At 35.5% G+C, this 17,199-nt stretch overlaps 1 protein-coding gene across 1 annotated transcript in view; it reads right to left on the bottom strand.

Moving 5' to 3' along the window:
* MALRD1 (MAM and LDL receptor class A domain containing 1) overlaps positions 1-17,199 on the bottom strand; it is a 567,689-nt gene that overhangs the window by 530,470 nt on the left and 20,020 nt on the right. Inside the window, exons 3-5 of the mRNA XM_060121258.1 lie at positions 10,540-10,634; positions 10,290-10,451; positions 2,056-2,152 (exon numbers count right to left, since the gene is read on the bottom strand). Coding sequence (XP_059977241.1) covers positions 2,056-2,152; positions 10,290-10,451; positions 10,540-10,634 — 354 coding nt within the window. The remainder of the gene's footprint in view (positions 1-2,055; positions 2,153-10,289; positions 10,452-10,539; positions 10,635-17,199) is intronic.

Here is a 17,199-nt window from a genome sequence, read left to right as displayed (position 1 = left end):
TTCTTCTCTAGGCCTTTTCCTTGTAACCTTGTATAACTTCAATATCCATGTAAAAGGCCTGCCCAATAATTTAGCTTTAAAGTTCATGTCTCATCTTCAGTAAACTTTATTTCTACACCAACTCAAAATAATAGGGTGATAACACTATCTAGAACTATTCTTAGAAATTGTAGACTCCAATATTTTTTCTATGTGACCACAACTTTTCCTTGAATGTCCAACTTTCTGATGCTCTCACTCCCACTACTATTGCTTTTTTAAAAAAAATTCTATAGTGATTTTAAGGAGTTCTTTTAAGTGCTTACTAAAAATCTGGCATTCGTCTTCTGAGTAATTATTATAGCCCATCTACACCAGCCTCTGTCCCAGTGTATGGATCATGGGTAATTAGGGAAATGGCTTTGGTTCCCAGAGCCAAAGATGAAGAGTAAGTTCATGTCTGAAATGAGTCCTATTACAAGCGATCTCAAGTCCCAAGCACAACCCAAGCATTCTCCTGTGTAAATCTGTAATGTAAACAAAGTTTCAAGGGCAACAGCCAGTTCCTAACTTCCTGATGGTTCAGAAAGTCCAGCCAATAGCTGATTTCACTGCTTTATTCTCCTTTGAGGGTGATCAGCCAGACTGGGCAATAAACAGAACTATTAGGGATCATTTTGTTTGGCAGACCTCAATTTCTGCAGCAACTATAAAACTGAGACTATATAAAGACCCTGCTGAAGTGATCAGGGTCAGGGACTAGGTGTCTCATTAAAACTCAAGCATAAGCAGGCTGTGCTCTGGCCTCAGGAACAACCATGTACAGTAAGAGAAGAGGAATTATTAGGGGACATTTGAATGGCAGATCATACTTTGTCTGGAGTTAACAATGTATTCTACACTGGTATATTGATTCTCTTCTGATAAATCTAATAAATATTATCTTCTTTTAGTGAAAAGGCACTGATGTTTATACTTAAATTATTTACTTCTAGGAATGGGTAGAGGTTATAGTCTGTTCCTTTAAAGTTCTCCATTTCAATTTACCTATGTTTCAATTTATCCTATCATGATTTCTTACTAACATATACTGAGAACTGACAGTACAAAGATGAAAGAGACCTTTATGTGTTCCAGTGTTTAGAAGGTGCTGTCATCAGCTCCTGTAAAACCTTATCTTGGTTTGAGAGGCAAAAGACACATACCTGTAAGGTCTTATCATAACAGCAGGAGTGCTTTTTAAACATCAAAGCGCAATACAAACACCCTTTATCAAGTTTCCTTGATTTCTCTTAGGGAGACCAATCCATCTCTTCTGTTACTGGAATATTTTTTACCACGACTACCATATCTTTGTACAAAATTAGAACAGGGAATCCTCTCTACAAAATAGCTATCTTTATTCTACTATATCATAATAAAATTTCAAAAGGAAAAATATCTATCAAATATCTATAATATATATCTGAATATGTATAGTTATTGCTTATTAGACTAAGTTAATTTTATCATTACCAATTTATATTTTAAACATTGAACATTTCTATTGAGAACAATGTGACTGGTGAATTGAATATTATACAGTTAATATAATCAAGGGACCGCTATGGATGACTTTTTAGATCTGTGTGGTTTATTGATCTAGTTGTTTCAGTCTAAATAGAAAATAGATTATAATTAATATGTTTCTCCATTTGTGTCTTTCAGTGGCATAGTCAAATTGATTCTCCAAGAAGATAATTTCAAGTCTATGGAGGCCAGTTTTCTCCCGATCTCCTAGAAGGCATAGAGTTCGCTGGGTAAGATTTAACTAAACAGTGTAAACATGGCTACAAGGTCCCAAATCTGAGACTAAATTACACCTTTCAGCTCTTCATAGCCTCAGCAGTGAAAAATACCCTGCCTTCACCTCTAGCATAAATCTAGTCATTGTTACACAGTGTATTAGAACAATGGGAAATAGCTCACTCTAAAGCATTAAGTAAAAATAAAGAGCAGATCAAAGTCATTATACAATAGTTAAACTGCACTGCATTTATTATACAATTAAGGATCAAAATAAGGAAAAGCTCTTACCATTTGCAGGCAAGCAGCCTGAGCTGAAGGATATATCATCAATAGCTATGACTTCATCCTGTTCATGAGTTGAAATCATCTGGCCTTCAAAAACAACCTGGATAAGAAAAATGAAATAAAACAAAAACAAAGAGCAAGGAACATGATTACCTGACAGTCTTATAGCACAGAGCCTACAAATAAGAAACATGTCACTTCCTAGAAACACTTGGGTGACCATACCAATTCCAAGTGGAAAGAGATCTAAACGTACACTTTGAAGAACAAGAAAATGTACAGTCACCTCTATCCCACATGTCTAAGTTAGGTAACATGTTTGTGAAATGAAGCAACAGTCACCTGGTTTCTGCCCCATATCATCTCCTAAGTTTGGTTCCTATGCATTCATACTATTTAGTATTTACCAGTTCTTGGACCCATGCTCCATCTTGAACTCTTGATTCTTGGCCTTTTTCATCTGTGCTTCACTTCCACCTCTGGTTCTCTGAATTTTACTCACAGTCCTGCCTTGGATGTCCTTGTGGTATCCTCCTGCACATTTTCTGCCATTATCTAGACGCAGCTTGGGACACTGACTGGAAATCATTGTTCAGTGACTTATTGTTAAAATGACTGAATGTTATATTGTGATGTGAAGCCAGCCCAGTCTCCACCAGGAAATACTCTGGTATAATGAATCTGAGAAACTTGGAAAGATCAAGTAATCCTAATTACTTAAATCAATAGAAAATTGGTGTGTTGGTGGAAAGTATTATCCCTCTTTCACTAATGAATACCAATGATGTGTGAGGCTTAATTCATGGATGCATTAAACTTGTGTGCACTGCTCAGCCTTGTTCATAATATAAACATTTTATTATGCCAAAACATCACACTGCTTCTTAGCTTAACAGATGGTCTGCATTTTTCTGTGCTGCATTCTCTTTTGTTTCTGTACAAGATGTACTAATACATTTCTTTTGAACCAGACGCTATCTACTAGTCTATTAAAAATATAAGAAACATCCATAATGTGTCCAGCAAATCATCAATATATAGCCCTCAGAAAGTCATCTCCTCTTCACATAAAACAGAATAACCATGTGACTAATTATAAGTCAGGACCATGCTGGGAAAGGTCTATCAAATTTTGTTACATAGGGGTAGTTTCATATGAGGCCAATATAGCACAGTGACTAAAGTGTATATTTGGAACCAGACTCCTTGAATTCAGATCCCAGATACACCACTTCATAGCAAGACCTTGGAGAAGGTACTTAATATCTCTGTGCCTCAGTTTTCTTTGTAAAAAGGTACTGATAAAAATAATAAGTTATTACCTATATGATAAGGTTTATGTAAGGATTAATGAGTTATTACATGTACAACTGCACTTGGACTATAGTTGGCATTAGTGTTAGCTATTATTATAACATAGTTATTAAAATATTTAAGCTACTGGATGAATAGTGTTTACCAATAAAAAAAAATCTATTCTCTACAGATTAACTTTATTCTTCTTGAAAGCTTTCTCACATAGATATATTCCCTAGTTCTTGCCAAATTAAGCATATACCTGTAGCAGCCACATTTAAAGAGAGAAGTGGCAATAAGTCTTAACTAATCACCAGTCTCTTCTCTTTTCCTCTACACCCTTCCTGAAAACCCATTCATCCTCACGGCTTTAACTGTCACTCAGGCTGATGACAAATTTACATCAGGAATGTCAACCTCTCTCTTGAGCGCTCCTCCCACATCTCCATAGCCTGCTGGATATTTTCACTCCGATGACATGAAGTCACTTCTGATTCATAACGCTCTTTCTCCTCAACTAGGACCTCTCCCCTGACACTCAAAACTTCAGAAGACTGCTCAAAACTTCAGTGCTCAAAACTCTAAAATGGCCTTTGGAATGACTTTTTCCTCCAGTCACATGTCCAATCAGTCAGGACCTATTAACACCCCCTCCTTTCCATCCCTGTTGCCATTTGTATATCTTCACACCTGATCTAATGAAGTAGATTTTAAATTACCTTCTTAACTTCAATCCTCTCCTCACCAGAGTTTGCAATATGTATTTATTCGATTCAACTGAAGAAATGTTAGTATGAAAATCGGCTGCCTTTTGAGCCCCCTGGCACAGAAAGAGGAAACGTATTCCTTACGTAAAGAACAATTTCTCTAACTGTAGGGAAATTACTAATGGACCTGTGAGGCTATGAAACAGAAGACCCACCAGGCACAATGAGATACACCAGTTAAACGTATTTAACAAAAAGATTTACCAGGGATTTTGGCTGGGATCCTGCAAAGAGGGATAGGTTGAACGAGTTAAAGTAAGGGGAACCCCATGATAATTTTCTACAAAGAGAGGCCCTATATTCAGAAGTTATGTTTGTAATATGGTAGTTATGTTTCTAAGAAAAGCGATTAACATTCTTTGTTTTCTCCAAAACTCCGGCAAACAAGGTTTTCCAAACATCCCCACCTCACTTTTCTGTGTTAGGTGAAATAAAGAAAAGAAAAGGGAATTTCCTGGTGGTCCAGTGGTTAGGACTCTGTGTTTCCACTGCAGGGGGCAAGGGTTTGATCCCTGGTCAGGAAACTAAGATCCCCCATGCCGCGGGGCATGGCCCAAAAAAACAAAGAATAGCAAAGTAGCAAAATAAAAGCAGATCACGACACAGATAATGGAGTTAGGAGTTTGGCAACATCACAAAAGTCAGGTATGGCCTGCACCAATGCAAAAATAAACATGAGACACAGAGACCTCTGGGACAACATTAAATGCACCAACATTCGAATTATAGGGGTTCAAGAAGAAGAACAGAAAAAGAAACGGACTGAAAAAAATTTGAAGAGATTATAGTTGAAAATTCCCTAATATGGGTAAGAAAATAGTCAATCAAGTCCAGGAAGTGCAGAGAGTCCCATACAGAATAAATCCAAGGAGAAACACACCAAGACACATATTAATCAAACTATCAAAAAAATAATACAAAGAAAAAATATTAAAGGCAGCAAGGAAAAAGCAACAAATAACATACAAGGGAATTTCCATAAGGTTAACAGCTGATCTTTCAGCAGAACCTCTGCAAGCCAGAAGGGATTGGCAAGACATATTTAAAGTGATGAAAGGGAAAAAACTACAACAAAGATTACTCTACCCAGCAAGGATCTCATTCAGATTCGATGGAGAAATCAAAACCTTAATGACAAGCAAAAGCTAAGAGAATTCAGCACCACCATACCAGCTTTACAACAAATGCTAAAGGAACTTCTCAAGGCAGGAAACACAACAGAAGGACAAGACCTACAATAACTAACCCAAAATAATTAAGAAAATGGTAATAGAAACATACATATTGATAACTACATTAAATGTAAATGGATTAAATGCTCCAACCAAAAGACATAAACTGGCTGAATGGATACAAAAACAAAACCTGTATATATGCGGTCGACAAGAGACCTACTTCAGACCTAGGACACATACAGACTGAAAGTGAGGAGTGGAGAAAGATATTCCATGCAAATGGAAATCAGAAGAAAGCTGGAGTAGCAATTCTCATATCAGACAAAATAGACTTTAAAATAAAGACTATTACAAGAGACAAAGAAGCACACACATAATGATCATGGGACCAATCCAAGAAGAAGATATAACAATTGTAAATATTTATGCACCCAACATAGGAGCACCTCCATACATAAGGCAAATGCTAACAGCTATAAAAGGGGAAATGGACAGTAACACAATCGTAGTAGGGGACTTTAACACCACACTTTCACCAATGGACAGATCATCCAAAATGAAAATAAATAAGGAAACACAAGCTTTAAATGATACATTAAACAAGATGGACTTCATTGATATTTATAGGACATTCCATCCAAAAACAACAGAATACACTTTCTACTCAAGCGCTCGTGGAACATTCTCCGGGACAGATCATATCTTAGGTCCCAAGTCAAGCCTTGGTAAATTTAAGAAAATTGAAATCGTATCAAGTATCTTTTCCAACCACAACACTATGAGACTTGATATCAATTACAGGAAAAAATCTGTAAAAAAATACAAACACATGAAGGCTAAACAATACACTACTAAATAACCAAGAGATCACTGAAAAAATCAAAGAGGAAATCAAAAAATACCTACAGACAAATGACAATGAAAACATGATGATCCAAAACCTATGGGATGCAGCAAAAGCAATTCTAAGAGTGAATTTTACAACAATACAATCCTACCTCAAGAAACAAGAAACATCTCGAATAAACAACCTAAACTTACACCTAAAGCAATTAGACAAAGAACAAAAAAACCTCGAAGGTAGCAGAAGGAAAGAAATCATAAAGAACCGATCAGAAATAAATGAAAAAGAAATGAAGGAAACAATAGAAAAGACCAGTAAAACTAAAAGATGGTTCTTTGAGAAGATAAACAAAATTGATAAACCATTAGCCAGACTCATCAAGAAAAAAAGGTAGAAGACTCAAATCAATAGAATTAGAAATGAAAAAGGAGAAGCAACAATTGACAATGCAGAAATACAAAGGATCATGAGAGATTACTACAACAATATGCCAATAAAATGGACAACCTGGAGGAAATGGACAAATTCTTAGAAAAGCACAACCTCCCGAGACTGAACCAGGAAGAAACAGAAAATATAAACAGACCAATCACAAACACTGAAATTGAAACTATGATTCAAAATCTTCCAACAAACAAAAGCCCAAGACCAAATGGTTTCACAGGTGAATTCTATCAAACATTTAGAGAAGAGCTTACACCTATTCTTCTCAAACTCTTCCAAAATACAGCAGAGGGAGGAACACGCCCCAACTCATTCTATGAGGCCACCATCACCCTGATACCAAAACAAAGATGTCACAAAGATGTCAAAAAGGAAGACAATGATGTCACAAGGAAAGAAAACTACAGGCCAATAGCACTCATGAACATAGATGCAAAAATCCTCAACAAAATACTAGCAAACAGAATCCAACAACACATTAAAAGGATCATACACAATGATCAATGGGGTTTATCCAAGGAATGCAAGGATTCTTCAATATATGCAAATCAATCAATGTGATACACCATATAAACAAATTGAAGGAGAAAAACCATATGATCATCTCAACAGATGAAAAAAGCTTTCAACAAAATTCAACAACAATTTATGATAAAAACCTTACCCAAAGTAGTTATAGAGGGAACTTACCTCGACATAATAAAGTCCATATATGAAAAACCCACAGCCAACTTCGTTCTCAATGGTGAAAAACTCAAAGCATTTCCTCTAAGATAAGGAACAAGACAAGGTTGTCCACTCTCACCACTATTATTCAACATAGTTTTGGAAGTCTTAGCCACAGCAATCAGAGAAGAAAAAGAAATAAAAGGAATCCAAATAGGAAAAGAAGAAGTAAATCTGCCACTGTTTGCAAATGACATGATACTATACATAGAAAATCCTAAAGATGCTACCAGAAAACTACTAGAGCTACTCAATGAATTTGGTAAAGTAGCAGGATGCAAAATTAATGCACAGAAATCTCTTGCATTCCTATACACTAATGATGAAAAATCTGAAAGTGAAATTAAGGAAACACTCACATTTACCACTGCAATAAAAAGAACAAAATACTTAGGAATAAACCTACCTAAGGAGACAAAAGACCAGTATTCAGAAAACTATAAGACAGTGATGAAAGAAATTAAAGACGATACAAACAGATGGAGAGATATACCATGATCTTGGACTGGAAGAATCAACAGCGTGAAAATGACTATACTACCCAATGCAATCTACTGATTCAATGCAATCCCTATCAAACTACCAATGGCATTTTTCATGGAACTAAGACAAAATATCTTAAAATTTGAATGGAAACACAAAAGACCCCAAATAGCCAAAGAAATCTTGAGAAAGAAAAACAGAGCTGTAGGAATCAGGCTCCTGGACTTCAGACTATGCTACACAGCTACAGTTATCAAGACAGTATGGTACTGGCACAAAAACAGAAATATAGATCAATGGAACAGGATAGAAAGCCCAGAGATAAACCCACGCACCTATGGTCACCTTATTCGTGATAAAGGAGGCAAGAATATAAAATGGAGAAAAGGCAGCCTCTTTAATAACTGGTGCTGGGAAAACTGGACAGCTACATGTAAAAGAATGAAATTAGAACACTCCCTAACACCATACACAAAAATATATTCAAAATGGATTAAAGACCTAAATGTAAGGCCAGACACTAGAAAACTCTTAGACGAAAACATAGATAGACCAGTCTATGACATAAATCACTGCAAGATTCTTCTTGACCCACCTCCTAGAGAAAAGGAAATAAAAACAAAAATAAACAAATGGGACCTAATTAAACGTAAAAGCTTTTGCACAGCAAAGGAAACCATAAACAAAACAAAAAGACAACCCTCAGAATGGGAGAAAATATTTGCAAATGAAGCAACTAACAAAGGATTAATCTCCAAAATATATAAGCAGCTCATGCAGCTCAATATCTAAAAAACAATCCAGTCCAAAAATGGGCAGAAGACCTAAATAGACATTTCTCCAAAGAAGATATACAGACTGCCAACAAACACATGAAAGGATGCTCACCATCATTAATCATTAGAGAAATGCAAATCAAAACCGCAATGAGGTATCACCTCATCCCGGTCAGAATGGCCATCATAAACAAATCTACAAACAATAAATGCTGGAGAGGGTTTGGAGAAAAGGGAACCCTCTTGCACTGCTGGTTGGTATGTAAATTGATACAGCCACTATGGAGAATACTAAGGAGGTTCCTTTAAAACCTAAAAATAGAACTACCATATGATCCAGCAATCCCACTCCTGGGCATATACCCTGAGAAAACCATAATTCAAAAAGAGTCATGTACCAGAATGCTCTATGTATAATAGCCAGGACATGGAAGCAACCTAAGTGTCCATCAACAGATGAATGGATAAAGAAGATGTGGCATATATATACAATGGAATATTCTCAGCCATAAAAAGAAACGTAATTGAGTTATTTGTAGTGAGGTAGATGGACCTAGAGACTGTCATACAGAGTGAAGTAAGAAAGAGAAAAACAATTGTCGCATTCTAACACATATATATGGCATCTAAAAAAAAAAAAAATGGTTCTGACGAACCTAGGGCAGGACAGGAATAAATACGCAGATGTAGACAATGGACTTGAGGACACAGGGAAGGGGAAGGGGAAGCTGGGACAAAGTGAGAGAGTGGCATGGACATATATACACTACTAAATGTAAAATAGATAGCTAGTGGGAAGCATCCACATAGCACAGGGAGATCAGCTCGGTGCTTTGTGACCACCTAGAGGGGTGGGATAGGGAAGTGGGGAGGGAGACGCAAGAGGTAGGGTATGTGGGGGTATATGTATACGTATAGCTGATTCACTTTGTTATACAGCAGAAACTAACACACCATTGTAAAGCAATTACACTCCAATAAAGATTTAAAATTTTTAAAAAAAGCAAATTCGTTCAGAATAAAATGCTGTAGGATCCCATTTTTACTGGAAAATTCCGCTTGGCTGTCCAAAATGTTAAAGTGGGCAATTCTCTTCCAAGAACTCCCATAATAATTATTGGATTATAATTTCCACCATCCGTAAGTTTTATTAGGCTGCATAAATAAGTTTGTCTTTTATAGGCTTGCATTGGCTTTAATTCTCAAATTTATTTTGGAAAATGAAGGCTGTATTGAATAATTTGACTTTCACCATGAAATGAATATGACAATGATTCCACTTCAACAGCATTTGGAATTAGTATTTAAATCAACCTGTCTATTTCCTCATTACCTAAGATAGTCCCATTCTATCAAAAGCACGAGAAAACTTTGGAAGGGAAGTGATTCTTAAGAATAAGAAATGAAAAGAAAGAGAAGATTGGAAGAGTGAGAGCTTTTAAGGAAAGTGGAGGGATTCAAGAAATTAGGAAGAGTATTAGAAGGTCATGTTAATACATAACAACCTTAGTTTTGACACATAAATTTAAAACTTTTTAAAATTGTCTTTTAGGGTGACTGGCCATCCCAATTTTCTGACTGTTTGGTTCCAGCACTTGAAGTTCTGGCAAATTCCTCAGTCCTCAGACAACTGGGATGATTAATCATCCTGCTTTTAATTCACCTGGTGCAAAACATCTATACTTTATCGTTTTTCCTTCAAACACAGAAAATACAACGTGCATACCTGAAATCTCTGGGGGCTCTGGATTTTGAGGACATGCCTCTCCCACTGATTGTGGAGCCCAGCCGTGCTTTGCCATAAATGCCTTGTAGGACCACCACAGGTAGTTTGAAAGCCAACTGTTAATTTGCCATTCATCTGGCTGGAGAAGTAATAAAATGTAATCTGTGAAAAATAATGAATGTCCAAATAATTATAATAAAGAAGTTCCCAAATGTGGAAAGTAATTCAAATGCTGTGTGCTTTCAAATACCTGACAACCCTGTTGGTTATTTGTGGAAAGAAAAACTCTGCTTCGTAAGTTTGAGGAAGGAGAATCCACGTTCGACACCAATGAGAGGAAGTGAGCTGTTAAAAACAAGGGTCAGTGTGTTAGATGCAGAGCCACCACTGGTAAACTTATTTAATACACCAGGCAATAATTCAGGCCTATATCCTCTTTGGGTCAATATATTTTTAAAGAATGAAAAATTTAACCATTTATCTTTGCAAATGGTCTGGCTGATATTGTTACTTCAATATATTCCCCAGTAAAATAACTAATTGTGAGTGTACTCCCTAAAACACTGTTATGGGCCGTAGTCCATGACCAAATTCATCTCATAACTTAGAAAGTTATAACCCAGCAAAGATGATATCCAGGGAAAACATTACACTGGGACTGCCCACCAAAATAAGTAATTCAATGAAGAATTCAAAAGAGATCCTATTTTGTTGCGTTTTTCTCCAGAAAGAATTGGATCAAATAGTCCCAGCTTTTGCCAGGATTATGGAAAACGATACTGGGTCCCGATGCTCTTCTGTATGCTGCAGTACAGACCACGCCGGTCAACTTACTATTTAGAAGCCTATAAAATAAATGTGGAACATTCCCTGGGCTTTCATAGATTTTTTTGCAATGCTTGACAAGGTTATAGTGTATAATGCGGGAACCACTGTTTCCTGCTCATCTATTTGGTATGCCACTGTTTGTCAAAAAGAATGAAAAAATGATGTTGATGATGGCATACCTACCCAAATTATTCAGTGGTATTTGAAAGCTGTCTTGGAAATCAAATTTAATTGTCACATCATTGAGAGAATCAATAGTAAAATTATGAAACCTAAGAAACCTCTTCTTCCCTATAGCTATTCCAAAACTGTACCCTAATGAAGCAGAAAAGAAGAACATTAATGATTGCATATAACATAGTCATAAGCATAACTGAAGTCCCTGCAATAACAGAAAATTGTTCTCAGAATGTACTACCTGGAATAATTTTATAAACATAATTTCGATGAAGAGCTGGTATCATGGTGATACAAGTGGACAACCATTATTTTGCTCTTGCTTCATATTCAGCAGGGAAATCAAATGCTAAGCAAGTGAATAATCAAACGAGCATAATAAGCCATATGGATTTATTGTTTGCAGTTTAAATACAATTATTTGCAATACAAATGGTAATAGTATTCAACAGGCCTTCAATTACTGTTTATAAATATTCAGCTACTAAAAAGCACTTGTGATACATACAGTAAAAATTATTTTCATTTGTCAAGGAAATCACTTAAATTAACCATATTTATTTTTGAAAGTTTGGTCCTAAAACTCAGACTGATACTTAAGCTATTAAATAATAGAACAGCATTTTCAATAAAATAATAAATTATATGAATAGGTGTTTTATAAATACAAACTATGTCATCTGCTACATTTTATGACACTGTAAATTATTCTGTATTTTGTCAAAAATTAAATGAGGTTAACCTTCAGGTTATCATAAAAAGTAAAGTTTTAAATTCAGAAACAACTTGAGATCCTTTAGCCATTGTTCTAGTAATAAGATTTCTTTTCATGGGGTAAAAAAGTATTCAAAATGCACCCAATAACAATACTTGTTTTTTTGTTTTTTATTATTTTTTTTAATTCCAATTTAGTGACAATAGCGTTCTTTCAAATGCACACTCAATTTTACCTTGCTCCCTATGAGTATATAAGTTCTTTAATTCACAGTTGGAGATGTTCCTTAGAGAACATCATCTTATAGAAAGTTATCTTGCTTTTCCTAGGACTTTAGTTATCGGGTCTACAAGTATAAAAGAAAGAAGCAGATCCTTGGCAGCATAAGTTTTTCCCACATGCCCATTCCCTCATCTGATATCCTCTCCTACTGCTGGCTCGAAGCATCAAGAAGAGACTTACGAAGCTAATAAAAAAAAAAAAAAGGTATTCAGTATTATCTCCACACACCCCTTTTAGTCCTTGAGGGAGCCTAGTAACATCATACCACACAACACCATTCTCATCACATGTCTCCTATTAATCTCTACCATATTCATTTCAGTTTGTTCATATGATTCATAAATTCCCATTTTATTCCTGCATCAATAAAAGCAACTTCATAGCCTATCTTCGAAACAGATTTAAAACCACCTTGTGATGAAGTCATTAATTATTAAAGCTACAAAATAAGAATTATTAAAATTACAAATAAGACAGGATGACTGTATTTATAATCTTTTTTTTTTTTTTTTTTTTTGCAGTATGCGGGCCTCTCACTGTTGTGGCCTCTCCCATTGCGGAGCACAGGCTCCGGACGCGCAGGCTCAGCGGCCATGGCTCACGGGCCCAGCCGCTCCGCGGCATGTGGGATCTTCCCGGACCGGGGCACGAACCCGTGTCCCCTGCCTCGGCAGGCGGACTCTCAACCACTGCACCACCAGGGAAGCCCTCCATTTATAATCTTAAATGTTTATGTTAAAGGGCTTTTTCTTCTTAGTAGCTGGGTACATGTAGGAGTAAAACCCCAGAAGTATATAAAATATGAAAGCAACAAAAACCATGAATCAAGTTTTGAGGGCTAATTCAATAACTTTGGGCAGTGAATTACCCCAACCTTGATCCTTAGAAAAGATAAGGTAGAATTTTCAGTCTCACTTTCTTCAACTACTGATAGGCAGTCTTGCCTTTCTTCCATTTCCCAAGTTCTAAGTGATTAATGGGAATGAATGCAAGCAGGAGAAACAGAAATCCTATTGCATGCTGTAGAGTAACCAATGGGCTCAAAGGAACTCGAAAAACTGACTATTTTAACAGTAAGATAACATCAAAAAAAAACTCAGGCTGCAGGAATGGATCATTGTGACAAGAACCAAGGCCTGAAGCAAAGGTTAAAATGTCAAAACTTTTGGAACAGGAAAAGTGTGTTCATTTGTGACAGAAATATGGCTCAGTTCAGATAACAGAGGTTAAATAACAGTCTTAGATACAAACTCCTTCAAGTTGGTAATTTCTGTTTATTAAATTCCATTTCTGTTGAATCATAAGGTTTGCCTCATTCCTGTTCATTAGACTAACAAGTTCGACATAAGCACATAATATTTTTTAAAACTGTATCAAAGGATACCCTCAAATAGTAATTCCCTATAATTGCTAGCACTGTGTAAATAAATGCTGCCATGTACCTTTAGGTCTGCTTCAGTGATAAAGGGCTAGGTGGATCACTTTAGGGAATCATAAAATAAGCGATAAAAATGAGAGTGATATTAATAAAAATGTCAATGTAAAGACCTCTGAAATTTTTCTCCTCAATAAAAACAATGAAAATATTGGCAAAAACGGCCACAGTAAAGTACAGCAAACTGGAGACCTTTTATTCAATAAATAACTGAATCTCAGTAAAAACAGTAAATTTGGGGGGGGGGGTTTCTTTTCTTTTTCTTTTTCACTTGGCCCTATTCCTACCGCTCTCCAGCTCCACAGCAACTATAAAAAATGACAGCCCACATTCCTGGGGCAGCATGGCAACCACAGAAATGAACAGAATAGAGTTAACACTCTTTCAAGCCTCATTACCAAGTAATTATCAAATAATTATCATTATTTGATATGTCTGGTGTTTCCTGAAAGACACCACTTATAAGGCTGTCTGAGATTGCCCAGTGCAAATAGACTCTTTACAGTAGGCATGTGTTGAAAACAATTACTGTCAAGTGTTTTAACTTTACTGTTGCTTGGTGCAGTACATAACATATGGGGTCAACAATAGACTAACCAAAAGCTTAAAGCAAAACTGAAATGTTGCACAGGAGCTTTGAAATGCTCCAACATCTTCCTGCAAACCTACAGAGACACGTGCATGCATAGGGCTGTACACATGCTCTGGAAAGACCTGAAAAGGCCCTAAGCTCTCATCTCTGGCTGACTTTGGAGCTCTCTTAAGGCAGGGAGTGAAGAATAAGACAGAGATATCAACTGCCTAGGTAAGTGTTGAAGATACACCACAATAGAGTCCCTCAACGAACACTGGGAAATTTATTGGTTCCAGGCATTTAAGAAACTCTCTTCACAGCTGACCACTTGGCTGACCAAGCAGAGAATTCAATGGACACACATGACAGGAATAAAGACTTTACAGAATTATTCCAGGAAAGTCACTAAAGTAAAAACAACAAATACAACAAACTGTAAAATTGAGGGAAAAAGATTTCCACACTTGCCACATTATATTGTTGTAGATGTCCGTGTTTCAAAAGAAATTGTGAGAAATGCAAAGAAACAAAAAAATGTGACTCATACAAAGGAAAAAAACAATCAAACAAAAGTGTCTCTGAGAAAGCCCAGATGCTGGACCTACCGAAAAAAAGACTTTAAATCAGCTATTTAAAATATTTCAAAGATCTAAAGGAAACCATGTCTAAAGAACTAAGAAACCATGAGAATGATATCTTACAAAGTAGAGACTATCAGTAAAGAGATATAAATTATAAAATCAATAACTAATCACTATAATTGATTGTTATATTTGATAAAAATCAAACTCAAAATTCAGTGTTGATGGGCACACAATATATTAAGATGCTATTTGTGGCAATAACAGCATAAAGGTGGGGAGAATAGAGCTAGGTAGGACAAATTTCTTAAATACTATTGCAATTAAATTGTACTAATCCGGCATCGATTGTTGTAATCACTAAAGCATCCAGTAAACTAATTCAAAATATTATATATATACATACAATATATAATACATATAGAAAATATATATGTAACAGAGAAGAAAACAGTAATGGAGGAACAGAATAACAAGAAAGACATAGACAAAACAAATAGCAGATAGCAGGTGTAAATCCTATCAATCAAAAGTCTGAGGTTGATATATTGTATAAAGACATAAGCTAACAATTCAACTACAAATTAAAGGGCTGAAAATAAAGAAATATAAAAAATATACAAACAACTAAAAGAGAGCTGGAAATTCATAAAACATATTTTAATGCACAATAAAAATGTTATTAGAGACATAAAAGAACAATTTATAATGAAAAAAGAATCAACCCATCAAATAACAATTATAAATATATATGCACCTAAAAACAGAGCCCCAAAATATAAGAAACAAAAACTAATAAAGTGAAAACAGAGAATTCAACAATAATAGTTGGAAAATTCAACACCCCATTTTTCAGAATGAATAGAACAATTAGACAGAAGATCAGTAAGGGTACAGAAGACTTGAGCAACACTATAAACCAGTTAGACCTAACAGACGCATATGGAATCCTCTATCCAACAGCAGCAAAATGCATATGCTTCTATTATGTACACAAAATGTTCTCCAGGAAAGACCTTATTTTAGGCCACAAAACAAGTCTCCATACATTTAAGAGGATGTTAATCATACAAGTATGTTCTACAGCTACAATGGAGTGATTTGAGTCAAGAACAGAAAGAAAGAAAGAAAAACAGAAACAGAAAGAAATTAAGGAAATTTGCAAATATGTAGAAATTAAATAACACACTCCTAATGCGTCAAAGGTGAAAATCAGAAATTAGAAAATACTTGAGATGAATAACTAATTTAACTGCATCTCATGCATTCTGAAGCACTGTGAAAATACAATATATCAAAATGCATGAGATGCAGTTAAATTTGTGCTTAGAAATAAATTTATAGCTATAAATTACTAAATTTAAAAAAAAGTTTTAAAATCAACAATCTAAACTTGCATCTTACAAAGCTGGAAGAAGAGCAAACTAAACCCAAAGCAAGTAGTAGAAGAAAATAGTAAATATTAGAGCATAAATAAATCAAATAGAGAATAGACAACCAACAGAATAAAATTAAGTAAACCAAAAGTTGTTTTTTGGAAAGATCAACAAAATTGACAAATCTTTCACTAGCCTGACCAATAAAAAAAAGAAGACAACTCAATTTACTGAATGAATAGTGAAACAAGGGTCAGAACTACCAACTTTATAGAAATAAAAAGAATTATAAGGAAACATTATCAACAAATGCAGGCTAACGAATTAGATAACCTTGATAATATGAAAAAAATCCTAGCAAGACACAAAAACTGATTCAGGACCTAAACTGACTCTAGTAGAGATAGAAAATCTGAATAGATAACAAAAGAATAAATCAGTAACCAAAAAGCTCCCCACAAAGAAATTCTCAGTCACAGAAGGATGAACTAGTGAATTCTATAAAACATTTAGAGAATTAACACTAACTTCACCAACTCTTGCACAAATTATAAGAGGAAAGACTTCCCAATTCATTCTGTGAGGCCATTATTTCCTTGATACCAAAACCTGGCAAACATGTCACAAACATATCAAAAAAAAGAAAATTATAGCTCAATATCCCTGATTAACATACATGTAAAAATACTAAACAAAATACTGGAAAGCCTCATCAAGTAAGACATAAAGATACAAAAAGGATTATTCACCGTGACCAAGCGGAATTTATCCCAGGAATGCAAATTTGGTTCAACATATGAAAACCAATCACTGTATGAAAACTAATCACTATAAAACACCATATAGGGCTTCCCTGGTGGCGCAGTGGTTGAGAGTCCGCCTGCCGAGGCAGGGGACACGGGTTTGTGCCCCGGTCCGCCAAGATCCCACATGCCGCGGAGC

This window comes from Lagenorhynchus albirostris, chromosome 1 (assembly GCF_949774975.1).
Source record: "Lagenorhynchus albirostris chromosome 1, mLagAlb1.1, whole genome shotgun sequence".
NCBI classification, from domain to species: Eukaryota; Metazoa; Chordata; class Mammalia; order Artiodactyla; family Delphinidae; genus Lagenorhynchus; species Lagenorhynchus albirostris.
This window is presented reverse-complemented; position numbering and strand designations above follow the sequence as displayed.